Source organism: Zootoca vivipara, chromosome 2 (assembly GCF_963506605.1).
Source record: "Zootoca vivipara chromosome 2, rZooViv1.1, whole genome shotgun sequence".
Lineage (NCBI taxonomy): Eukaryota > Metazoa > Chordata > Lepidosauria > Squamata > Lacertidae > Zootoca > Zootoca vivipara.
Window position 1 is genome coordinate 69,705,893 of NC_083277.1, and position 27,972 is coordinate 69,733,864.

A 27,972-nucleotide genomic window follows, 5' to 3' on the forward strand; every position below is an offset into this window, starting at 1 on the left:
AGTGAATATCGCAGAGAACTCTGTCCCTGCCTACAGCAAAGACCTACCACAGGCATCCCCAAACTTCGGCCCTCCAGATGTTTTGGACTACAATTCCCATCATCCCTGACCACTGGTCCTGTTAGCTAGGGATCATGTGAGTTGTAGGCCAAAACATCTGGAGGGCCGCAGTTTGGGGATGCCTGGCCTACCGTATATTCCAGCGTTTAAGACGACCCCCAACTTTTCCAGTTAAAATATAGTTTGGTATATACTCGCCGTATAAGAAATACGACCCGGCGCATAAGACGACCCCCCGTTTTTGAGAAAATTTTCCTGGGTTAAAAAGTAGTCCTATACACAGGAATATACAGTATTTTTTCCTCTGCACCCCACACCCTGTTTGCTGCAAATGCCATAGTTGCTGGCCAGGGTTTTGGACTGCAGCCTTAGTTATGGATATAACATCCTTAAAGTTACGGTACACATTTAATGGAAACTAACTGTTGGAACATAGCCATATATCTAATCTAATATTAATAAATTTGTTTTTTATCTTTTAAATATGGATCTGCCTGTTTATCCAATGCCTGAAGCCCAATACCCTGCCCTGCTACTCTACTAGAACACCAAGGGGAAAATTTTATTTAAGTTTTATAGTGATAGTGGAATTATAAAGGGATAGCAGAACCACATAATCCATAGGTTAGCAGGATACTTCACATGCAGTGTCCCTGGAGTGAATATAAAAACTTTTATTTCTCCACATTTAGTGGCAATCAGTGAGATAAAAGCATCACCTTATTTACAGAACTAGAAAGTGTGTAAACAATGTTCAAAATGAAATGGGGAAAAGTGCTATTAAAGAAAAGAACAGAAGAAAATGGGTATCCTCCACTTTAGCAAAAATCCAGGCTCTAAGGTACATTTGCCTGAAAGTGAACACCTACACATGTGGTGGGAAATTACGCTTCACTAAAAGCTTCCAGATAAAGTGGGAAGATACTTATGCAACTCCTTTACAGGAAAAGAACTAGTGCAGAAAAGAATACATAGGATATATCTGAAATGCTCCAACAATTATGTGTGAAGCTGTCGTGCTGGCAACAAATGGCAACAGCAGCATCTCATTTAGTAGTGTTGGCTATTTAGCATAATAAAGTAGAAAATGTGCTTACATGAACATACTATGAATAAATTCTTCAATGCTTGCCACATAGTATATTGAAGGAAGTGTTAAAAGTAAACACTATTCCACCACAAGCTAGGTTTGTATGAACACACTTATTTTATGTTCAGATAGATGTGTCAAAAGAAAGAACAATACAAACATCACAGAACAAATTCAACAAATCCAGGATACTAAGAATTTTAGGAATCAATGAACAAAGTATACAGTTCTGCCCTTGTCATGATGGCTCCTTAAAACTATTATGTTCAAATACAGTCTGATTGAAAATGAGCCGATCCACTGCCTTTTCACACCGCAATTCCAAGAACCATCTGTTAGGTATCTTTATTGGGTTTCTTCAAAGAATAACCTTCCTCAGTACAGTCACCCATTAAATGTAATGCAAGTTTCACTCTAGGTCTAGGAGCAGCAATATCTATTATTTGCTATAGCAGCAAGTACCAGGATACAAAGAGCCCTATATAAAACTGGAAATAACTTAGGGTACAGTGAGTTTTTCTCATTTTCCTTTCCAACTGCAGCTCTGAATGCTGCATTGAATCCTGCTCGGTCTGGAGGGTTGGCCACTGTGAGAACAGGATGCTGAACTGGATGGGCCACTGGCCTGATCCAGCAGACTGTTCTTATCATAGCTGCCAAGTTATCCCTTTTTTAAAGGGATTTTCCCTTATGCTGAATAGGCTTCCTCGCGAGAAAAGGGAAAACTTGGCAGCTATGGTTCTTATGTTCTTATCTGGTCTCTTTTGGGTGAGCAGAGGCACCAAAATGTGGACAAAATGCCTGAAAGTGTTCACCTGTGATCTCACCCCCTTGCCTTGCTCTCCTTGGTTTGTGCATCTAGCAAAAGACTGACTGGGTGAGTCCTGGGAGAGTTAGTTCTTCACTGTGGGAAGAAGTGGTATCAGCTACATTGAAGGACATGCTGGACCCAGATGATTGGCCAGTAAGAGGACACTCACAATTGAATAATTATTACAGAGAATAGTAATTACAGAGAACTTCAGAGAGTGGTGGCCATGCAACTTTAAGGGTGCTTGGTGGAAGCTAATTATCTTGACCCATTTCAATCAGGCTTCAGGCCTAATTTTAGTACTGTAATTGCTTACAAAATGTGGTATTCTACTGTCACTTAAGGCCAAAGTGGCATGAATGATGTGGAAAGCATTTTTTCAGCAACAGATGGTTTGCCATCTACCACCATTATTGGACTGAGATAGCCTAGTCATAGTTATCCATTCTTTAATAATCTCATGTCTAGACTACTGAAATTCACTCTTTCTGGTTCTGCTCTTGAACTGTTCAAAAAGTGCAGCTGGGACAAAATGCAGCAACCAGAGTGTTGACGGGCTTTCGGGCACACAATCATGTGCCACTAGCTTTTAAATTTCAAGATGTTAGTTTTAATATAAAGCCTTAAAGAGCTTGGGAAACTGTTACCTGAAGGGGCACCTCTTTTCATAACACCCCATCTAGAACAGCTGGGGAGCAGAAAGGTGACTGGGAGGTATAACCCAGCTTGAGGCACTCTTTTAGCTAACAGACAAGGGTGGAATAGCGCCAACCTTTTGAAAGAGCGTGCTATACTGTGTTTTTGTTCACTCTGTGTAGAATTTTAAGATGATGAAACCTGGTTTGCTGACTCAATGAATTTTATGCAATAATTTAATTGCTACAAAAGGCAGCTACCTGAAAAACTCTTGTGGACAGCCTGGGTGCTGCTGCATCAGAACAGCTCTACTACCATCTGCCTTGTGATAAAGGATAAAAAATGTGGTGCAATTCATGCTATATAGACAAGACAAATTCATATTCCCTAATAGTCAGAAGCTAATAATCATTTACTTCAATGTTCATAAGCGAACACAATTATCACTTCCAAAGATTAATGCTATCAAGGAAACCTAAATCAATTATTTTGAACATGTATTCATTCATCTTGTCCAAGACATTATAGGACGGGGGCAGAGGGGCAGGGGTGTGACCTATAAACTAGGAGCCCTGCTTTACATTTTCTACTCAGGCAGAGTAAGTGCCATACACACTGCTCAAGTCATGAATGGCGGCTAACATGTCAAACTATGCAAAGGATTTATGCTTACCTTTAACACAAAGGAAACAGGCAGCAATGCACAGAGCTTGCTGTTAACAAACACCAGCTCCCATTCAGACTCCCCATGGCAGAAAAGGAGTGAACAATGAGTACTATTGGCAATTATCCTTGGGGGAAATTTAAAGATGGGTGGACCAAGCAGGAAGAGAAACTGGAGGAGTTTATGCCAATTATCCAAGTTCAGAAACAAATTATTAACAGTAGGGGTAAAGATTTACTACATAGCTTATCAAAATTAGGTACTACAAACTTGAAAATCTAGTGTTATAAAATATGTATTTAACTAGGCATCCAGTTTTATGGGTTTTCACCCCTGTACTAAAAAAGATGCTAACTTCTTACATACCTGCAAGGTGGCAAAAACATGGAGTCCTTCATAAGCACAGATCCAGAAAGAAGAATATACCAGCATCTTGCAATAGTATCTGAGCTAAAGAAAAGGAACAAGTATTAACTACATCCTATCAGTGTGAAGTGCACTATATATCAAAAACATCTAATCAAAGCTTTGAAAACACGTCTTTCACCATTCACTGCCCTATCAGGGCAAATTTCAAACATGCAAAGGAGAGCCTCTCAAATATATAACAAGTGGTGAAGCTCTTTAAATGTGGGAGCTCTGTCCCAAGGTGTCAGTTTCTTTTGGGGTACAAGTCACAGAAGGTAAATAATTTTGAGAGTAGTGTAATTCCTTTGAATTCATAACTTGCTTGAGCCAAAGAAACAGTATTCAAATAAAAAGGATTTGGTTCTGAACCTTCTGGTGACAGCTAAGGTAACAGTTGGGTCTTCCGGGCAGCTCTTTAAGAAAGGGTAGAAAGCTAGTGTAGCAAAGTGGCTACAAAACCAAGTATGAATCAGAAGTGTCTGGTTCAGATCTTGTATCTGCTATTAACTCGATAGGCAGCATTAGACAAGCCACTCCCTCGGAGCGTCTGCATTTGAAATATGAGGGATAACACTTCTGATGTAGCTTACAGGGTTGCTGTAAGGATTATAATGCACTGAAAGTATATGTAAACTTGAAAGTGCTACATAAATGTTGAGTATTACTATTTATAATTTACTAAATGACTTTCAAAAAGGACATGGTCCAGTCCACTGAAGGCACAGCATCTGTGTGAAGAACTCCATAATCTCAGTACACTCCTGTTTTTCCCTACCACATCCTACCCCACCAGCAACAACAGAAGGGAACATTTGTGTTATTAGTAAGTATGTGTTACTAGGAAGCATAGCCCTAGGCAGCTTTATACCTACCTTGATTCTATCTAAGCATGAAGCAGAAAGGGAATGGAGTGGAAATGAAAGATGCTCCCATACCTCCTTTTTCCTTTAATGGCCCACTGCTTTGCCTGTGTACACACCCATGATCAGAGGCAAATGGAGAGGAAAAGACAGGGCTCCACTGAGTCTATTGCAATCTCTTGAAATCTCATGCCCTAACTCTGCACATGTGATGTAGTGAAATGTTCTAGTATGACCTACGCCAAAACCATATACACAGCAAAAATATGGGACGATTCCACAAGAACGTGTTTTACGAGCTGTGTTAAGAAAATCTAAATAAATGTTGAAGTGTCCTAGATATATTAAATTTTCAATTTAGGTAACGGTGAAGTGCACTTACCAAAACAAAACTTGATTTCCATCGTACCTTTTGTAACGTGCACTGGAAGTCATAATTCTGAGAAAAAGAAATTCAGTAACATTATGAAGCATACTTATCATGTTTTGGATAATTGTGCACTATTAATTGTACACAGTTCTCCCCTATGCAATACCAGTGCTCAAGGAGGTAATAAATTAATATTCCTGCTTTATAATTGAGGAATTAAAGTTAAGAGAATTCGGTGTGCTGAGATTTAAACCCAGATCCCCCAAAGATGAATACAATATTTAGAATCCACAGACAAATTGTAATTATCATTTTCACATTACGATTTGTAGTCTTTTACTTTAACAACATGTCAGACTATATTTCACAATCCATCATACAAAAGGTTCCATGCAGAAAACAGCATACATGCTTTCTTACTTACAAAATCAGAAAGACTAATTGTTGTGTATTGAATTTGCAGGCACAGCACAGTAGCAGAGCAGCCAGGAACTAGTTAAGGGAGGTAGTGACTGCTTTTAATTAGCTGACCTGGGTGGGTAGGCTAGCCCAAGTGCCTATATAAAGCAGCAGGGCTGGGGGTTTTGTGTGTCTTTTTACTTGCTTGCTGCCATGAATAAAGATGTTACTATACTACCACTGGCGGGACCCACTATATAACACTAATCTTACCTCAAACAGTCAAGTATCGCAAGCCTGAATGCAAAGAATGGACCTCTCACCAGTATAGCCAAAATCACCTTTGCATTAGCCCAGCTGCTCTTACCTTAACTGATGCTCCCTGAGATGAGACAGTATGTCCATTCCATGAAGATAGTAGTAGATAGTATTTAATTCCTGAAAAGAATAAAATAAAATGTTATATTCAGCAACAGAATTTTGAGTAACCTTTAGTTAGTACAGTGTAATGGACAGGGTGCCAGTCTAGCGATAAAGGAAGGAAGGAAAACCTAAAATTTTATCAACAGTATGCAGACACCAGGTTAAAACTGGTTGTTCAAGAGTGCCTTTGAGAAAGACCTCTGTTCAAAACATATTGGACTCAATTTTTTAGTGTTTTTGTGTACCTGGAGGTCTCCTCCACTACAGGGCTCTGCTTATAGGAATGAAGGGAAAGAGAAGTTTACAAGTGATGGAACAAGATGACTTAAGCCAGAATTAGATCATATACTTCACAACCCAAGGATAAGAGAGCACAGGCTTAGGTGGATTTTCACACTTGAACTTTGATTAAAATGTGGGTAGGGTGTGCCATTGATAAGCCATAATGGTATATCATCAGAAATTTGTTTAATTTACATAGTATTGTAAACCACCTTATAATAACTTTTTCTAAAGGAAGGCTATAATTCATTTTTTTAAAAATTAAAAATGTATTCAGTGGCATCAACATTGGCTTAATAACTTTTAGTTACATGGCAGACAGGAATACAAAGGATGTAACAAACACAATAATGCTTCACCACTCATAAAACAAAGTCATGCTTGGATCACCAAGGAAAAGTTACTGCTTAAAATGCCATTTATCTTCTGTTTGTGCTAGCTATTTGTCAGGGAGCTTATTAGTCAAAATGTGATTTAGAGCTCCAGTGGTGAATGGCTATACACCTAAATCTCACAGGTTAGTCTTTTTCAGAATCTCTTTGTCAACTTGTTTTTCCTACCTAGAAATACTGCTGTCATAGAAAGATGTATTCACTTATGTTTTTAAATATACTGCATTAGCAAGTCTTCTCTGCAAACTAGTGCATGAAGAAAATTTGTTGCACTTTTAATGGGAACCTGGGAGCAAAATTGTAAGCATCCATGCCCCGTCATAGAAGCCATGAAAGTTTAAACATCTTTATACGGCCAGCTCCAGGACTGCCATCCCAAATATGAGGTACCGGTACATTTAGTAACAGCATGCAAGAGATGGCTTGGCCCAGTTTGTTGAATTCACTGTCCCAATAGATCTGCCTACCCTCAGTATTACATTTTTGTAGACTCCTCAATGCTTTTTTATTCTAACAAGTATTTCATTTAGCTGTTTAACTTCTAATTTAACTGGTATAAATTTCTGAATATAATCTACCATCCTATCTCTGTCTGATGGACTGACAATCTGTTGGTTTTGTCTTTGATTAAGTGATTAATCACTTTTTGTGGACACTTTTTGTGGAAAATGTGGTATAAAATTTGACTTCAGTAAACAGAAATATTTTTTCCATAGGACAGGCTCACAATCTATAAATATGCATAAACATTTTTTTAAAAAAAATGGGACCTGATGTTCTAAATGAAGCTTTTCTTAGTTACATCTTCCCTGCTAGAATTTCTCAGACAACGTACAGTACTGTATGCTTAATTCAAAATTTGAGAGTAAAATTCCTTCTACCACAATTGAATAGCCCCCTTAGCGTTGCCGGGAAGCAACACTGCAATGAAAGCAGAAGCCACAACTCGCAGAAATCCTGGAACTGTCTGGTTTGTAGATACAGAAACCCCAGACTGCCTGGCCACTTCCTCCTGCCAATAATGCACTGACTTAACTGTTTCAACAAGTCCTGTGTGCAGTTTGGACCCAGTCTAACTTTCACTTTGTCTTCCTTTCACTGCATCTATTACTTTTCTTATCTTTTTAAACCACTCAGTGGGTCCCACTTGCTTTCAACACTTTTTTCCCATTACCTATATCCATATTGCATTATTTCCCTCACCCCAAAACACAGCTTATAGACCTTTCTCATCTTAAGAACTGAAAAGTCTGTCCCTGCAAGCTTCTAGTCCCATGCTGTGGTTAAAATCTAGTCTCCTTTCCCTATGCTCTCTGCCCTTTTCCTTTTCCTCTTGTTCAACCTTCCCTCACCTCACATTCCTCTTCTGCAGTCTGCTGCAGCCCTGCATCTAACAGGGCCCCTGCATGCCCTGAGCAGCAGATTGGGGGTGGCAAGCAGGGGTGCAGCATGGAAGAGAGGAGAAAAGCATGATGGCAGATCTTACCCAACCAGCCCCGTGGCTTCTGATAACCCTATCCATCTCCACACTTCCCCTGTTGCTACTGCCGCGGGTGTGGGCAGGATGGAAATGCTTTCTCCCCTTCATCATCATCTGCGCCATCATCACCCAGAAGTCTTGCCCCACTTCATGCCCCTAGACATCACTAAGAGTGATGCTTCCTTCTCTCAGTGCCAGTGGTGAGGCGGGAAGGCACACACAAACCCAATTGGGTGGCAGTGGCTCAGCAGCAGGTACTTCCATCTAGGCCTAAGAGCAGGGGTCAGTAACCTAAGGCCCATGGGCCACAAGCAGCCCACAGGGGTCGTTTAACCAGCCCATGAGCTGCCCCCGAACCAAGCCGCCTATTTGATGAGTCCCCGCGTGCTGCACTAAGCTAGCGCAGCATGGCGCAGGGACTCGCTTCCACAACGCCGTAAATCATGTCTGCGCAGATGCGGGCGCCTGAATTCGTGGGTGCGCGCACTCACACACATGCATAATCTCCGCTGGAGTGAACTGGCCCAGGCGAGGTAAACCTTCCTGACCCCTGCCTGACCCCTGTTATTTCCTAACATCCTAGTTAATGCATAGTATATCTAAACCAAAATCATATGCGTACAAACAAGTGTCATTGGTTTCAGAAGAATTCTATTCTAGTTAAACATGTTTAGGGTCGGCCCAAGAAAGTGTTCCCTATTCCAGGGGACCAAATACTGCAAATAGTTATGCTACAAGAGTTGGTGTTGCAAAACAACTAAGAAACTGAGCTATGCTTTGAATCAAACCTCTGCTCTAGTTTATACATCATGCTAAGTCATCGTTAGTTAGTTGCTTCCTATGAATGAACAGATGACTCAGGCACTCTGCCCAGTCAATCACTTTTTGCTTTTCATGACTGCAACAGAAGCAATAAATAAGCCATGAAGCTTTGCTTGGCATTACATCTGAAACCTGGATTATAGCTTGCTTCTCCCTAACAAGCCATGGTCAGCAACTGCTGGTCGTATTCCATACACGTTTATTAGACATTAATGTACTGCTTCAAACAAATTTTAAATTTTGTGATATTTAAACAGCATCTGCTTATTACCACAATATTGTTCTACATCACTTTAGGATCTGATGAATGTTGCCCATAATTTCTCAGATTGTTTTAAAAACTAGTTTTAAAATATAATTCTATACATTTGAAGTACAAGTTGAATTGTAGCTTGTGTGAGCCACCTAGTGGAAAGACCAAGCAACTTCATTCAATGTTGACACTTGACAAAATGAAACCCTTAAAGAGCACTTTTTAAGAGACTGCCTCAATTAAACATACTGTATTAGATTGGTGTCAATCACTTATGCTTTGGAATAAGAGCTGCCAGAGAGTTTGATAAAAACCACTGAAAAAAGAGCATCAACATATATAATATACAGTGCTGATTTCCCCCCCTTTGATAAATCTTTCTCTCCATCCATGCTGGTCACCATTCAGTCCTATCAGTCCACCACTGTGGATCACAGGAAATTACATCTATTGAAATGGCCGCTTAGGCCATGAAGCTTTCTGTGTCTTGGGCAAGTCTGCAATCCTATGCATGCATACTTTGGGGTAAGTATCACTGAATGCTTTTCTGCCAGGTTACAATTGTTGCAAAGAACACAGTCATACAGTAAGTGTCTAAACCAGGGTGGTCCAACACATGGCCTGAGGGCCACAAGCAGCCCATGCGTTTTTTGGCAGCCCTCAACAACATTGGACATCCTTCCCGGCTGCCTTTCCAAAGCCCAGTAAGCGCAGCATCGGGCTATGGGAAGGAGGCATGAGGGCTCCTTCCCAAAGCCTAGTTAGTACTTTCCCAGCTTTGAAAAGGAAATGGGGAGGCTTTCTTAGCCAGCTTTGGGTAGGAAGCAAAGGCTAAGGGGGCATTAAATTTTGGCCTTGCTTCCCCCCCCACACACACACAACAAGGTAATGGGTGGCCCATGAGTACAGTGGTACATCGACTTACGAACGACTCGACAACTGAATTTTTCAACTTATGAATGGGTGTAATGGCCGCACACTTATGAATGTCTCGACATCCAAAAGGAAACTGCGGCGGTTTTAGATAGGGTTGCTTCGACTTACGAATTTTTCCGTTTCCAATGCATTCCTATGGGAAATCACATTTCCAATGGCGTTTTTCAACTTACGAATTTTTCGACCTACGATGGTGCCTTTGGAACGAATTAAATTCATAAGTCGAGGCACCACTGTATTTTTGTGGCCTGCTTGGTATGAAAAGTTGGACCACCCTGGTCTAAACCATACCACTATTTTTTGGTCTCAGTCTAACAATCCTCATGGGGTTTAAGATAATGCTATATACAACACCCTGAGCTCCTTGCAGAAAATGCTGGATACAAACTATGACAAACAAAACAAAATAATAAATTGCAGCTTTTACGTTTTGTGTTTTTTCCACAGCAATGAAGGAGCTATCACATGATACTGAAGAAGGGAATATTGCATGAACCACCCATTAACCTCAAAGCCATACTAAAAAAAGTAAAACAATAAAAAGAAAATTAAGCAATTCAAGCTGCTGAGCGTAGCTCTGAGGTACTTTATTAGGGCAACCATATCCAGGCTAACCATACTTAGTTCTGCTCTCAGTACAAGGATTAAGAGCCAGAGGGGGAAATGGGGGGAAATGTGTTAGAAGGCAACAAAAATATGGAAGGGACAAAGCTCACTCTCTACAACACAGCTTTCAACTTATTTTGAAGCTTCCACTGGCATAGGACTGGATCCAGACTCTGCCTTACATGAACAGAAGGACCCCTGTTGGTGAGACATGAAGGAAGCAGTTTTTGTATTCCATCCTCCACTGCAGTTTCTTATAACACCCTCCTCCAGGTGTTTGAGAGGCATTGGAAAGTTGGCATAAAATCACCTCCCCTGCCACCTTTCTGTCAATGGGGCATGCTAACTGGAACTTCACTAAGGGAATGCTACTGCCAGCAACAGCAAGCTCTGAATCCAACCCATTGAGCAGTACAGGTAGGTTTGTTTTTGGATTATTTGTTCGGATCTCAAGATTTATGCATTTCTCTTTTGTACTGCACGGTGCTGGGTCTACTGCAACCACAAAACTAACCCATTCTGAAGATTCTTCAACCATCTCCATATACAGCTCATATTGGCTCAGTACCAGTTGTGACATTCACAACGATCACTGTATTTGCAACTAGCTTGACCCTGCAGCATCCTGGTGTACATCCCATGTCTTCAAGTTACTGAAGATTCCCTTTTGAGTTCTTGTATATTGTACAGTCATTGTGGTTATTATTAGGTTTAGTGACTGTTGGAACTTTACCATGTTAAAAACTGGATTTTGCAATTTTTCATTGTTATCAGCACTAAACACTGCACTCCAAAGAGAGTGATATCCCCACCCCCACTTTCATTCTACAGTGGTACCTCGGGTTACAAACACTTCGGGTTACAAACTCCGCTTACCTGGAAGTAGTACCTCGGGTTTAGATTTTTCCCCCAGGATGAGAACAGAAATTGCGCGCTGGCGACGCAGCAGCAGCGGGAGGCCCCATTACCTCAGGTTAAGAATGGTTTCAGGTTAAGAACGGAACTCCGGAACAAATTAAGTTCATAACCCGAGGTACCACTGTACTAGTTTTTGTAGATTCACATATCAGTTTGTGCCCTGAGCTGTAACTTCTGTATTCTCTCTCATGGATGCAGTTGTGCTTCAGTGTCAATCATGAATTTTATTGGTGTTTCCTTAAGTCCCTATGTAACACAGGCCCTCATTCTTTCCCATGAACTGAAGGCTGAGAACAATCTTGTATCATTATTGTAGAGTCTTTTTTCTGTTGATTTGCATATGTTCACTGTACTTCCTCTACTCCTTTGTCAATTTAGACAGCAAACTCATGAAAATTGATTTACTTTGTGGCAATTCATGCATATTTTTCCTACTGCTAGTCTGTCACAGCTCTCCCTTTGCATGCTATGATGTACATCTGCAACCCTCCAAAATGTTTTAGTACAGCCTGTGTGGCAAAATTCTCAACTGCATCCTTATCTCTTTGTTGCTTCATATCCACATTTTTGACAGTTAGCAGCAAGCATTTCTATTAGTTCTTGAGATATCTCATATGCTCTAAATAACTAAAGTCTTTATAGTATTACACTGTCCTGCAGATTGAGTTATTCCTTTATTTCTTTTGAGATTTATCTCAGGAGGATTCTGTACTTCCTAGTTTATTGCCTGGAATGTTTTCCTCTGCAGTAATATATTTTAGGAACCTGCTCTTTCAATGGAAGTATAACCCCATCCACAACAAGGCATTTGCTTAATTCTCACACCCTAGAACCACCAACCCACAGAACTTCCATCTTCATGGGATTCAGCTTCAATTTATTACAGGAGGCATGCTTGCCACTAGATTCCATGCCCTGCATATATTCCTGAATTTTTGCCAGATATATTGATAAACCTTTATCATGCACATTGATGACACTTTATTAATAGTAATAATGCATCCAATTCTTATCCTGTAAAGATAAGCTCCAACAGCTCCTTCCACATTACCCAGTTATGTGCTATGTTTTCAGTTTCAAAGTTCATAGGTGGCAAATCTTCTACGTTGCTCTGTAAGGGTTATGAGATATCCCACTCTGAAATCAAATGTGGTCTGCGGAACCTTATAAAAGAATTAAGGCTCCACATTGGAGCTTGTTAAACTCATCTTTCTTATTAACATGGTTCTATACAGATCCTCAGTTGAGATGTACTGAGGGATGCTGAACTTTGTCTGAGCCAAGAGATCAGGGGGAAGGGGGAAAGTCAAAAGGTAAAATGAATAAATTAGTTAATTCACTATACACAAATTCAACACATGGATTCTTACATAAATATTAATCAAAAGCCACCAAGTTGCTGAGCATCTCCACATTTGCATCTCAGCTATATGCAAGTGCCAACTTCTAGAACTAATTTTAACATATGAAAGCACACTGTAGTATACAATAAAAATGCATTCACACATTATACAGTACATAAACATAAGCATTCTTACATTCATTCTTACATTCATTCATATACATAAACATAAGCAGAGAACATTCATTCATACACATACACATAAGCAGAGAACATTCTTCATATCACTAGTGAGGAACCTCAGGCTAAAATTCTTCCTCATTTCTTTCACCCACAATTCCTTCCTTCACAGAAGCATGAAGACTGAGGAAGCAATGCCACTTTCGGTGCAGGAAATCCAGAGCTACGGTAGCATATCCACAAAAACTGACTGTCCAGCTTCTTCCTGAAGAACGCCAAGCAGCCCTTTGAGTATTTACTTCTATCATTTGCAATTGTTCTGGTTGTATGCAAACCATGGTTTGACAAAATGACAAAATGTTGTCTTTCCTCAACCAAAATCATGTGGCATGGAGGGTAGAGGGAAAGATCAGATGTTTCTCACTTCTTGTTCACATACACTGCACACCATGATTTGATACTGCATCTGAATCGTCACAGAGAAAAGATTCTCGTTCTTTTCACTTATTGCAGCCCTTATTCTCACAGGATGATTTGAGTTTTAGCTAAAACTTAATGACAGAAAACTTCTCAGCAAACTACTGAACATTTAAATATATTGTAAAATAGTAATTGCTAAGGATCTTACAGTATTTAATCCTAAACATGTATACAGAAACACGGTACTGTATAGCCTTTGGCATCTCCCACTAGCAGGTTTTACAGATACTGTACAGTATAATTACAGTACATGCTGTTGCTACTATATACCAGGTGTAAAATATAGGGCATATCCAGCCCAAGGTTTTATCCATGGCATTCAGCTGTGTGGGAATTTACCTAGCATAATTTTTTAAGAGCAGAAGCCCAGGATAAGGTTTTTAGAGAATAAAAGTCTTGGAAGGGTGGATATGGCTTTAAAACCCTGCTTTGATTGTCCCTGGTCATTATAGACCTTTGGGATCAGAAGAACTAGTGTGATTCTCAAAAACGGACATAACTTACCCAGTCTGTCCTCCAGAAAATTTGAATATGCTGTATATCCAGGTTATATCTGAAAGGAACCTTTATCAAAATACTCTTAGGCTATAAACAATGAAAGGAAACAAGATCCCAAAAGGGCATTCAACCCATTTTGGAGGTAACTTCCACTCAAGCCAGGCAGCTGTGGGGAACCATCATCTAAAGGTAAACCAGAGGAAGAGGATTTGAAGGGAAAGACTGCTTGCCAAGACCATTTGCAGGTGTTAAAAGTGGAAGGACATCTGTTTCCAATGTTTACTAGCACATTGGCAGCACTACAGTCCTCAGGTGGGGGAAGAGGGAAATTCTGGGTATAGAAGGTGGGGTGTGTGGCTCTAATCTATTAGCAATCTAAATGATGGTGATGTATTATTTCAAGTGTAGATAAAGGAGCATGTACATTCCAAAACAATTCAACATGATTTAGAGGCAAAATATATTTTAAGGCTGTATGGAAAATCAGAAAGAATATAATGTTTTTAAGCATTTACTTCCCCTTCACTTAATTTGGAGAGGCTGAAACCTATCTGATTTCCTTTACTTCCTGCTGAGGCCCAATTCTAAAAATAGCTCTTAATTTTTTTTTGCTGGAAATGTAGTAACCACATTGAAGGCTATGAAAATAAGTTTACTTCAGCACTTCAGGACCCTCGTCCTAACTACTCTAAGAAAGCAAACTGCTCTTCTTGTACTACCACAAGTTCTGCATATTTCCAAAGGGCTCCTAGTAAGCCATACTAAGCATTACGCCCCTCGGATGTACAAAATATTTAGTATTCATTGATTACATAAAGTCATCCAGAGAAACCTGTAAAATGTTTTTCACTTAGAAATCAGATTTAGACAAGCAATTTATTAAGGAATATAAAACAGGCACAAAATTCTGCTTTAATTTTGCTTTTAAAAAAAACCAGTAATTGATAACAAGAAATAGAATCCTAAAGACATGCTGAAAACTTGCTTCCTTTAAGCCAGGGGTAGGCAACCTAAGGCCCAGGGGCCGGATGCGGCCCAATTGTCTTCTCAATCCAGCCAGCGGATGGTCCAGGAATCAGCGTGGTTTTACATGAGTAGAATGGGTTATTTGTGGGGCATAGGAATTTGTTCAATTTCCCCCCCAAAAAATATAGTCCAGCCCACCACATGCTCTGAAGGACCGTGGACCAGCCCATGGCTGAAAAAGGCTGCTGACCCCTGTTTTAAACAATAAGCTTGGGGCTGCACTAGGCCTTAACTATTGCAGTTGCACCCATCTTTTGGAGTCAGGATGCAGGCAAATAAGAAAAGCAGGTAAAAGCCACATAGAGTCAAACCACATCAGTAATGTTTTTTTAAAAGAACTACTGTGATTAAGTCCCAATAAAAGCCTGCTGGGTTAGGAGAGTTTTCAACTGATGCCAAACTCGAGTCAATGTCATTAATATAGCAGGGGGGGGGCGCTCCACAGGCAGGGTGCCACTTTAGAGTAAGCAGTCTCACTGGTTGTCACAGTAATACCTCCTGATGCAGAACAACCAGGGTGGGCCTCACCCACCCATCATATTACCAATTCTGTTTTCATCAATTTGGCATTGTGTGGCAATGTCCCTCCTTCCCACGAAATCAAGACTCAGGACACAGTGATTGAGATTTAATTGGGGTGGTTAAGGCCACAACTTTATTGATTAAGCATGTTGAGCGGAATTGGCTTAGGCGTTGGAACCTAACAGACTATAACCGACTCCAACCCGTGTGTTGGAGTCCTTGAGAAGTTAACCACCAGGAAGGAGCCCCGCGATGTAGATCTACTAGAGCTCCTCCTGTGGCCACCGAAGGGGCGTGCCCTACGGCCCAGGCAACTCCAGGCTCAGGACCAAGCGTCGCCCCCGGAATCCTTTAACGGAATTACTTCTCCAAATTTGGGCAGCTGGTGACGTAATCTGCCCCTCCTCCACCTATTGTTATGCAAATTTCCAACGCCTAACCGCCTAACCTAAGTTGTGACGACATGCTACGAGGTAGGCGAAAAACCCATCATGGCTAGCCCAGTATGGGAAAAGTCCTACCCGGCCCACTGACTAACCAGGCAACCGACTCACGTCCATAGCAGCGTCCCCTTACCTCTTTTTAAGGGGTGGGTGGGCGGGTGAACTGTTTGCTCCGGCAAACGAGGAAGGAAAGAGGGCTGCTTCCCGCCTGCGGGGAGCTTTAAACTTGGTGGCTCCGCCCCGACCGTTCTCATTGGCCGGTCGGGGGGGTGACGCAGGCGGGAAGCCACCATCGCGCGGGGGCTGGACTCGCAGCCCCCGCGCGGTGGTGCAGTCGGTCGGCCCACAACGCCACTTCCGTCGCAGGCGCGGAAGTGGCTTTGTGTGGCAATGTCCCTCCTTCCCACGAAATCAAGACTCAGGACACAGTGATTGAGATTTAATTGGGGTGGTTAAGGCCACAACTTTATTGATTAAGCATGTTGAGCGGAATTGGCTTAGGCGTTGGAACCTAACAGACTATAACCGACTCCAACCCGTGTGTTGGAGTCCTTGAGAAGTTAACCACCAGGAAGGAGCCCCGCGATGTAGATCTACTAGAGCTCCTCCTGTGGCCACCGAAGGGGCGTGCCCTACGGCCCAGGCAACTCCAGGCTCAGGACCAAGCGTCGCCCCCGGAATCCTTTAACGGAATTACTTCTCCAAATTTGGGCAGCTGGTGACGTAATCTGCCCCTCCTCCACCTATTGTTATGCAAATTTCCAACGCCTAACCGCCACTCGAGCCCCCCCAGGCTCGCCGCCAATCCGCTCGCATGCCTCGTCAAATAATTGAAAATTAATTATTAGATTATTTAGGGACTTCTTATACTGTTAAGGGGCCGTGATCCTCATCTCTTATTCGCCTAATTAAATTCTCTAGCACGTAACCAATCTCTGATTCCCATTATTACGTTCTCAAGCCAAACATCATTCCCTCTGGGCGACAGATGAACGCCATCATAGCGATAAAGGGCTGCTTCGCTCTGTTTCAAACTTGGATGCGAAATGGCTCGTCCATTCAAAGATAGGACTCTGCGGATCACAAAAGAATTCAGAAGTCGTCTGGCTCTGTTCAGCGCGATAGGGCAACGTCCATCTCGCCAGCTGCGCCTCTCTAGCAAGGAGGACCAAAGCAGCGTCATCCTCGGGCAGGTGTCCAACAGGGTATCAAAATCTCTGAATATTTGCAATTTTAAGTCCACTGCATTGCGATAGGCAAGGTCATTCTCTCCGAGCTGGACCACCAGTAGGTCAGGGTAGCCGAGTGAAGCAGCCCGATTTTGGATGGCCGGCAGCAACTCGCCCCAGAGCATGCCTCTCCTCGCGATCCACGACACTTGAACGAATTCTGGGAGGCCCAGCCCGTTCCCCAGGCCCACCTCGATGGCCCTTTCCCGGGCCCAATGGACTATGCTATGCCCAGCTATCCAGATTCGCACGATCCGAGAACCTGAAAATAAAGAATGACAACCGGGGATCAGCCAGGCCACCTCGTCGACGCTACGTACGAATATACCTTTTGTACGCGTTCGATTTCCACCTCCCCAAGTCCTGAATTCTCTCGGAAGAAAGGCCTAAATGCATGGCTGACGTAGCTGCGCCAATCCTGAAAGAGTGAGCAGAGAACTCATTGGGATTATAGCCGCAGGCGGCAATGGCCTTGCGCAGAACTCTGGTAAATTGGTGGCGGGTGAGCCTGGCACCGTCCTGGTGGATAAGCAATGGGCCTGTGCCAGGGGGCCGGAGATAAAGAAACCGTCTGGTATCTTTTACCGGACATGGACCTGATGTACCAGTTGCGGGGAGCTTAATAGTCGCGCCCCTTCCCCTCTGGTCGGTTTTGGAACATCGTATGAACACCTGCATTTGGGAGTCAGCCAATGACACGTCCTGTATCAGTATGCCGCGTGTGATGCCCTGAGGGGAGTCTTCGCAGACCTGTTTTAAAGCGAAGGGCCCAGTCCAGGAATGTGCTAAAAGTTTCAAACGCGGCGCATGCCACGGAGCAACCCATCGGCATGGCCTTGTCGATGAAATATGCCTCATTGAATCTGAAACCTAGCCATTTATAGTCCCGCGGGTGAACTGGGAGTAGGCGAAATGCTGATTCGATGTCGCATTTTGCCATTAATGCGCCCTTGCCAAATTGCCTCACTAACTTCACCGCCTGATCGAAGGAGGCATATTTTACCGTGCACAGCTCCTGGGGTATTCCATCATTGACTGACCTGCCTATCGGGTGGGAGAGGTTATGAATGAGCCTAAATTCCCCGGGTGCCTTCTTAGGGACTATTCCCAAAGGAGAGATGTGGAGATCAGGTATCGGTGGCGTTGCAAACGGGCCGGCCACACGTCCTGCTGAGATTTCCTTGTTAATTTTCTTAATGGCTATGTCTGGTCTTTCCCTAATAGATTTTTGATTGGGGGGTTCACCTGTGCTAGGTGGGGTGTGCACGGGTATCCGGAAACCGGTTGAAAACCCCTCCCAAAGGTATTTAGCGGCATCTTTACTGGGGTAACAGTCAAGCAGTGATTTTAACGGGTGAAGCTTTATGGGCGAGTATGCCAGAGCAAGAGATCTGTTAATATCTATTAGTCCCTGAGGTTGCTCCCTGAGTGGCACCTGAGGTGTTTCTGGGGCCCTGGTGCAAGTTGCCCCGACCGCCCCGAAAGGACTGCTTCCCTTTAAAGCACGAAACTCCAGGGTGCTGACCCAAACACTTTTCACATTCATGTGTGTATTTACAATTAGGGCGCTGACACAGGCCCTTATTATATTCCCAGCAAACCCTGCGTCGCGGGTCCCTCCTAGGTTCGAGCCTGGCAGACCTCGGTGGGTCCGTCTGTTTCCTCTCCACGTATGGGACCACATGATTGCTCCAGAAATGCTGGTGGCGCTGGTCCCACCTGGTTTTTGGATTCTGTGAAGCATTCCTGCGGAAGTCCTCATCGTAGTTAAGGGCGGCCGCCTCCCCCGCCATCCTATAGGCCATCCTAACATCTGCTATGTAAGCCATGAGGTGCATTGCCCTCTTTGGATATGCCGCTGTTATCACCGCTATCCAGATATGCATTCCGTCCAGCCAATTCTCGAATGTGCGGTCCGCACGTGGGGTCCTATGCCTGCGCCTGCCATAATCCCTTCTCTTTTCGCCCTTTCCCAGCGTTTGGGACACTGGTAAAAGGGTGAAGATATCTATAAAATCGCCATTAAGGATTTTTTCTCGTTTTTTATTTGACAAATGGGATCCCAGAATGATATCTGTGTCCGAATTGGTGGAATACTTTGAGTCTGTTATCAAGGCACCGTCCCTCCATTCTAATGTCCCCTTAAATCCCTTACGATGGGCACTGGCTCTCCTCCTATGCACCCACAAAGGAAGACCCATCTGATCTTCCGCAATCCCCCAATAATCCTCCATCGGGATCTCGCAATCCGAGTCAGAAGACGTACCTGAGTCATGTGAGTCGTCATCCCTATTTCTCTTACGCTTGTCGGTTTTCTTCTTCGCCTTGCCCCCCTTGCGACGCTCTTCTTCGTCCCGCGACGCCTCTTCACCACCTCTCGCCGGCCTGGAGGCGTCATCATCCCCCGATGTGTCGGAACCCCCAGCTTCCCGTTGCACCATCGCATGCGCGGACTGGGCCCCCTGCTGACCTGCAAGAAACTGTGCGGGCAGATTGGAAGAGCCCACCGATTGAGCCCCTGCCCCCTGACTTTGGGAGTTGGGGGCCTTAGAGCGTGCCTCCTGCGCCCGTGTCCGCGGGCCCTGACTCGCATTGCTTCCCCGTTCAGAGCTAGAGCTGGAAAACAGGGAAGCGGAGGTACTGGCCAACTCGCTCTGTGTTAAGCAAGTGTCCAGGATGACATCTGGCGACCCGGCAAGCTCCTCCTGTGACTCACAGGGATCCTCCCGTGTGGCGTCTGCCGTGGGAGCAAGCGATTTTGCAATGGCCGCTAGCTGTTTGCAAACATCCAGCTGTGTTTTCTGAAGGGTGGAGACCACCCGGACTAAGGCCTCAGTCTTGTCCCGCGCTGCAGGGCTCTTAGAGGGGGCCTTACCTTGCGCCCGCTTAGGTGCCATTATCGGAACGCCGCTAAGCTTAGCGCAAGTTCACCAAACTTTCAACTGCCTATGAATTTTTTAATTTTTATTTATTTATTTATTTATTTATTTATTTATATTAATTATTATTGCTATTATTAATTATTATTTTCCTATTATTACTTGTATTTAGTAGTATTTTTATTTATTTATTTATTTATTTCTATTTTATTTTTTTATTTTTTTATTTTATTTTTTTATTATTATTATTATTTTTTATTTATTTATTTGTTTATTTTTTAATCCTTTATTTATGGAATTATTGTTATAAATTACTGCTTTATTATTATTGCTATCGCAGCTATTATTAGAATAATCAACTTATTATTGTATCAATTTGTCTGCTCGGCTACCTAGTATTAGAAGAATGATAATTAATCTTATGTACTATGATTAATTGTAGCCCACTGTGGTGTGCAAAATATAGCTGCTACTGCTCCAATTGGTCTACCTATGAAATGATTACAATTAATTAACTACAATTGTGTGTGCTTAGGGCTCACCTCCCCAGGGGGGGACAATTGAGCTTACTATAATATGCCGCTTAATTTCCAAGGCAAAATTCCCAAAGTAAAATCGGATTACCCACAACCTTGTGCACAGATAAGTAAACTGACTGCAGGCTGCAGCAGATCACCTTTTATTATGATCAAGCAGTAAACTCAGTTTAAAGGGGCAAATATCACAGCAATGTGGCTGTTGCCCTGACTAAAAGCCCTCCTCAAAATGGCTGCTGCCCTAACTAAAGGCCCTTCTCAAAATGGCTGCTGCCCTGACTAAAAGCCCTTCTCAAAATGGCGTCGGTGACTTGCTGCTTCGCAATGGGGGCCCCCCTTTTAAAATGGCGCCAAGCACGTGATGCTTCCTAGCAAGCCACTCTCAAAATGGCGTCGACCACGTGAGTCCAAGAAACCCCTTCCCAAAATGGCGACGTCCTTCCCCTTAAGCAAGATGGCGCGAATCGCACCTAGCTACCTTTACAGATAACAATCGTAAATAAGCAAAGGAGGGGAGCACAGGGAAACAATAACACCGCGCGGGTCAAACAAACACAGCTTTTACTCGCTAGCAAGAGCGCCTATAGGGTTGTCCCGAGGGGAAGCTGACTGAGGGCACGAATAGAACTGAATGAGGAGGGGAAATTGGAATACGCTCACCCGGTCTCACGGCGACGTCCCTAAAGGTCCCGGCACGAGCGCAGAGAAGAGGCTTCACAGTACTGCCAGGAAGGTCCTCGCGACGATGGGGGGGGAGAGGAGGCAGCGCCTCAACCCTGCACCCAGATCCCAAGCTTCCAGTTGTTTTTTCTGGACGCCCCTGACCTCTAGAGGCTGCCGGAGCCTCGGACCCAAGAACAGCTGACTGGCGCTTCTCCCTAGCTGGGTTGATGCTCGGCTCTGCGGCAGCTGAGGGGTCCCTTGAGGCTGACTGGGCACAGGGAAGCAGCAGGACTCAGCGAAGCGCTTCGAGACGCTTCCAGAGCCGTGGACCCTGCTGACTGGCTACGCCGGCTGGCGCTGGAACAGCTGATGAGCGGTAGCGCTGCCCCGGGCCGATACACGCTCCCGCGCCGCTCCGTAGAACCTGCAAAGGCTGCAAAAGGCTGAGGCTGCTACCGCTCCAAAGGAACAACGAAAGAGGACGCCTAAACGAAGGAACTGTTTGCTCCGGCAAACGAGGAAGGAAAGAGGGCTGCTTCCCGCCTGCGGGGAGCTTAAAACTTGGTGGCTCCGCCCCGACCGTTCTCATTGGCCGGTCGGGGGGGTGACGCAGGCGGGAAGCCACCATCGCGCGGGGGCTGGACTCGCAGCCCCCGCGCGGTGGTGCAGTCGGTCGGCCCACAACGCCACTTCCGTCGCAGGCGCGGAAGTGGCTTAACATAACACCTCCAATTTCCCAATATGAGTTCAGGCCATTACCAAATGTGACATTTTCTACATGACTTTTGTAATGTGTGTGTAGTTGGTCATGTTGACATGGCAATCTACAAGAGGTCTGAATCTCTTTGGGACCTTTGGACCAAAAATTATGGTATCTAACCAAACCATAGTAACAACAATAAAAAACAATATTTTTACAATGCAAACATTGAGAACAAACAAAAGAACCACTTGGCAGCAAATGTTTAAAGTGGGGCTCTGATGGCAGTTTTTCCATACAGCCTGTTCTTGATTTCCGAAAAGGTCTGAAACAAGCTAAATTGTTTACTAATTATGCGTTATGTACTACAGAAGTTCCAAGTATTTTGCATGTCTTAAGCAGATTTGGTGCTTTAAATTGATCACCTTAATTGGAAGAAAGCATTTAGTTCAGAACGCTATCCAGAGAATTTTAAACTGAAACCTATGATGAGAGGCACATGTATACTTTCTGGCTGAGATTCTGGTCTTAATCCAGTCTGTTCCATAGAACGAAGCCCCAAACCATTTCCATTCTCAACAGCCTACTACTACTTTCACTTTAAGAAGGAAAAAACAGCTTTGTCAGGGCAGCTCACAAGTGCTTCCCCAGTACCACCTTAGGTTTAAGTGGCTGGTTAGCACAGCACTGGCATAAAGTTAATAAATCCAGATTCCCTCATAAAAGGCCTAAATTCTATCCCAGTTTATTTGTGATTTTCAACAGACAACCAAAATCTATTACTCTATTTCTTTTTCTAAACTGGTAATGCAGTTTCACTGTAATATGGACTATTATATTTTAATATTTTGTTGGAAGCCACCCAGAGTGGCTGGGGAAACCCAGCCAGATGGGTGGGGTATAAATAAATTATTATTATTATTATTATTATTATTATTATTATTATTACTCTCTCATGACTTTTTCAGAAGTGCTGATGGGTCTACTTACCTTCGGAGGAACACTGCTCTGTTCTGAAGCACTCCTGCCCCCCAGCCATCCCCCGCTCTGCTCCCGGTTAACTCTTCCTTACCTGCATCTCATCATCATCATGCCAGCTGCCTTGTTGGTTTTCTAGGATTTCAACATAGTTTAACATGGAGAGAAAAGCAGCCCTCCCTCATTCTCTTTCTCTCTCTCTCTTCTCATTCCTATCTCAGAGATACAAATCAACACAGAGGATGCACCTCACCAGCCTAACAAGCTGGTTCTTGCAAGAAGTGACTAGTTTTTAGGTACAAGGATGTACCGGTATATGTCAAATGAGCCCAGCTCCAATTATCAGTTATAGTACTGTGTTGTGTCATTTTCCCTACATATTGAAATATTGTTTATTTAAAACCACCTATCCATCACCATCAGATGTTTGAAAACAGCTATTTTGTTTATAGCACAGATTCACAAAACTTTCCATAAAAGAGTAAGAAAAAATGGTTTTATTTTCATCCCTTACATCCTTAAAAAAATCCTGAAGGATAATTCTGAAAGCTTCTCTAAATATACTCAATATACCCACTAATCAGGTTTCGACTGGAACACAAGTTACATTTTTCCACTTACAGACTGTGAACTACAAACCTACCCTACCCATCAGCCTCATAGCAAGAGATACCTAATTTAATAAAAATGCCTGAGAAAAAGACAGTGGGGTATTAAGAAATATGGAATTAAAGAATCTTTTTAACTGTGCTGTAAGAAGGCAAGTGAAGTGTTCAATGTCTTCTATATTAAATCTGTATCTCACTTTTCTGCAGATGTGGATAATAAGCGCTCATTCAAGTACAATTAATATTAAAAAAAATCGTAAACATTAGAATTCCAAATTATTTTTTAAAAAATCAATCACAAAACTAAAATCAGATTACACCGTCAATCCCCACAGGGATATCAGAATAAAAGCCTACCAAGCTTGGGTAAACGTTCTACAGTACCACTGCCACAGCTAAGAAAACCCTGCAATTTAATTTCGAATTGAAAGAGCTTTTGCTGTTCTCTCACAAAGGTAATGTCAGAAGGAGGCCTGAGTCCAATCCTATGCTGTGATGTGCAGAAAATGAGCCACTAAGAACCCCTTCCTTCTGATCCTAAGAACTCACCCTCAGTTGGCATGGGTGAGCATACATAGTATATTCAAAGCTATCTGCCCACAGAAGAGAGAGTGACCGAAAATCTATGCATGATGGCTTTTATTTATTACAGTAATGAAACAGGGCACTCTTCACAAATGAAGGGATAAATGGAAGTCAACAAATTTCAGCCTTGAGTACCAAACCCTTATGTAAATAATACCCAATTGGAGAGACAATTGAACACAATAATGAGGACTATAATGTGCTTTCAAAACCAAAATTTTATTTCTTTTAAACCAAAAGCTGAGGATTTCAGAAGTGGACCATCTGACAGTTCCCACCACACTAAGCACAAAACTATGTGCTTATAGACAACTACCAGCCCACAGTTTAATTATTTCAGTACGGGATGGGGTGAGAATCAGTTCTACTTGTTATGAAGTCCCTGTTTCTCTGAGAAGTATACAGTGCCTTTGAGTCAGTTATACAATATACAGTATTATATGCAGAAGCAGAGCTTCTCTTACTTTAACAATCACTTATTGTCATAATACGATAACAACGTTTGTCACTAAGCTATGCTATGACTGGTCAGCATCTCACTCTCCATTAGTCATTGGCTGACCTACTGAGCAACGATGCATCCTAAATATTGCTTTAACTACCATATGTAGACAGGTGTCAAATAGCTCCATCAAGACTATTGCCTTCATAACACAGGGAAGTGTAATCATTAAAGCATCTTTAATTTTAAAGCTTTCTTTTTCATGACATATGGGATGAAGGATACCAACGCTACATTATAAGCACATATTCCATATAGAAAATAGGTTCATGATAGCTACTGAAATGTACAAATTCATATAGAACCCAAAACATCCCTCATGTAGTTATGCAAAGAAAAGTCTTCCAAGGGATGTGCCCTATAATTAAGGACATCCTGACTCACTGGCTCAAATTTGCCAGCTGACTTTTATGACCTCTACAACGGGAAGCCCTAACACAGGATTTGTCACAAACAAAACAGGATACAAGTGATAAAATACACCATTATCCCTACCTCACCATTGAGAATAAAAAACTTTTCTATTAAGGCAAGCCAAAATTCAACTGAACACATTTTCATGTTGATTTTTAACCACACATTTGTAAACGCTCAAAACTATTTGGGGAGATAGGTTTTTTTAAAAAACAACAACAGATGATTTATTTTAAATGTGAATTATAAAAAGTTGCTTAATTAATATATGTCATGGAGGGAAACAATTAGTTAAGACTAACTCCTTAGTGCACCTAAAAGATTTACCGTAAGTTACTGGACCCATGAAAAAAAAAACCTCTACAGTACTTCAAAATACCAGTTATTTCTGGAAACAAGAAGCAGATGTTTTCCTCTGTTTGGCTCAGCTGTGCAACAGCACAACAGGCCTTTTGTTTTGCTGTCAGCAAGAATTTTATTACAGCCTTTTTTACAGTGTTCATCACTAGGGAATCTGGGTGCGTGGTACACTTTGTATATTAAAGGAGAATTCATAATAATGGCATAAACAGAAAACAACAGTTGCAACCAGAGCAACTTTGTTCGTAGTCTTCCATGATTTTAAATAATGGGAGAAAGAGGGATTAGTCCTTCAAAAGAAAGAACCATGCAATAATCCACCAAAAAGGCATTTTAACAGGATGTGACAAAATAATTCCCAAAAATCAGAAAAGCTGTAACACTGCTTTTTTGCAACAGAAAAGTAATTTCAAACGCAGTGTGCTCTAAAAGAGAAAGCCTAGCTGACATGTATTTATGTTATTATTTGAAATAGTAAAATAAAATTACATATTTTTAGAAGAAAGTAGCAAACAGTGGGAAAAATTCAGTGTTGCACTATTATGATAGTTCTCTCCATCTCCCCTCTCCTCCCGCTGTGTGTTATTTGGGGGGGGGGGGGCTCTCCCGACCACTCAGATCTTAATTGGGAAGTGTGGGGAACACACAGGAGGAAGCCTCATTCCACTAGCAGGATTTGTTGCACTGGCTCCTGCTGGCACAACTGTTTAGCTGAATACAGCCCCGTGTTTGTTTTCAATTTGGTTTGCTGTAAATAAAGAGAAATGCATCCCATTACTTTTCCAGAGTTCTGTATCAGAAAATCCAAACCTCAAACTCATCACTACAAAATTGAAGAAGCGAGTACCCACTGATGTTTTTCTGTTGCGAAGGAAAATAAGGATGATCAAATACTTCTTAACATTCTATTTTTTTCCTGGACACCTTCTTAATAAAGATTAGTCATAATACACCAAAGTTAATTGTAAATCTGCATGCATTTTTTGTTAATTTTCATTCAATCAGTCCCAGTGTGAAATTACATACTACTTTTACAACTTCACCATGCTCAAGTAGTAGCACACATCTTGTCAACAAGGGTAGAAAGGACTCTATTGTAATACAAATTAATGAAAAAGTGTAAAATGCAGATTGTGTGTATGGAGGGGGTCTAGATTCTGGTTCTTCCTCACAGTTAGTATTATATGATCAGCATTATCAATGCCAGCAGTGATGAAAGAGCCTCTCCTCTACATCTACATTTGGTGTACACTGAAGACAGAGGAATCTAATATAGCAATACTAGCCGTATTTACTCAGAGGTATACAGAACTCTCTCCCTACTAAGCATAGTTAAGATTGCTGACCATGTCTCTTACAGCACAAGTCTATACATCCACAGATATATGCCATATTAAGTTTAATAGGTCTTAATCCACGGTAACTGTGTAGAGGATCACAATCTGATCCTCTGCCCTCATAGAATAAATAAATCTTCCTACACCATTTTGAATATTGTTAACACATTTTTACAATACAAATATATTATCAATCATTACATTAAACTGTGTACTATTTGAATAAAACTGAGCAAAAAATAACCCCATTGTTACCTGCCATTAGAACCATTTTCATATTTTACTGAAATACAGTGAAGTTGCAGGTAATTTCAGGCCCTGCTTTCCATGCTGCCAGTGTACTTTATGAATAAAAATATTTCAAAAGATTTCCTACAAAATTGGCCTCAAGCAATAAAACAATGTCTTAAGTATCCCCAAAATTTGCCAAGATTACAAGGCAGGCACTTCAAAGCACTTCAATATAGGGACATATAGGACTTCATTAGTTTAAGAACTTATCTACTATTACCCCCACCCCCTAAAAAATGTTCCAATGATATTTTAAAGATAAATATCACATTCGCGGTAATTTCACACACATTCATGAAGTCTTCCATCTCTTTAAACATGAGCCGACACGTTAGCATATATGTTTTGCATACTGCACAGTTAAGAATTGGAACTCTACCAGAAAAACAAGAACTTAGTCCTGAAAAAATAATAATATGTAACACCTAGATGAATTTTAGTATCACACATTAAACTCTAAAGTAGACTAAACAATCATAATAGTTTCTATTTTAATAGGTTAAGGCAAGGTTAACTTATACCAACAGCAGTGCTTCTAATAGTAATGCACCTATCAGTGAGAATTATCACCTTAATTTGGGTAGAGACCTATGCATGAATGTGTTTAATTTACCTAATAGATTTTATGACAGTTATTACAAATAAAATTACTAACAACATAATTACAAAAGGGATAACTGAAATATCACAGATATTATTCCTATTATTACACAATCTGTTATTATTTGAAGTTAAAGCAGTGGTAAAACTTGCCAAGGTATCTACCACCTATCAACCACATAATGCTGAAAGGCAGGGGTGGCTCACATACTGTCCTACCCAAGTTGCTGGACTATAACACCCACCATAAGAGCAACATGAGAAGAGCCCTGCTGGACCAGGCCAGTGACCAAATAGCTGCCAAATCAACACACTCTTTCACCCAACCTCAGAGCTGGTGAAGGGACACAGATCACAACAAAGCTGTCAAGACTATCCTTACCCACCTT

General features: G+C 42.1%; 1 protein-coding gene across 6 annotated transcripts in view; it reads right to left on the reverse strand.

The window, feature by feature from the left end:
- The window catches only part of RAPGEF6 (Rap guanine nucleotide exchange factor 6), a 144,721-nt gene that overhangs the window by 106,349 nt on the left and 10,400 nt on the right, over positions 1–27,972 (reverse strand). For 5 of the 6 annotated variants that reach the window (XM_035105426.2, XM_035105427.2, XM_035105429.2 and 2 more), the window contains exons 2-4: positions 5,666–5,736; positions 4,912–4,968; positions 3,628–3,711 (exon numbers count right to left, since the gene is read on the reverse strand). In XM_035105426.2, the coding sequence (XP_034961317.1) occupies positions 3,628–3,711; positions 4,912–4,968; positions 5,666–5,736 (212 nt within the window). The remainder of the gene's footprint in view (positions 1–3,627; positions 3,712–4,911; positions 4,969–5,665; positions 5,737–27,972) is intronic. The other variant, XM_060271679.1, reaches the window with a different exon arrangement.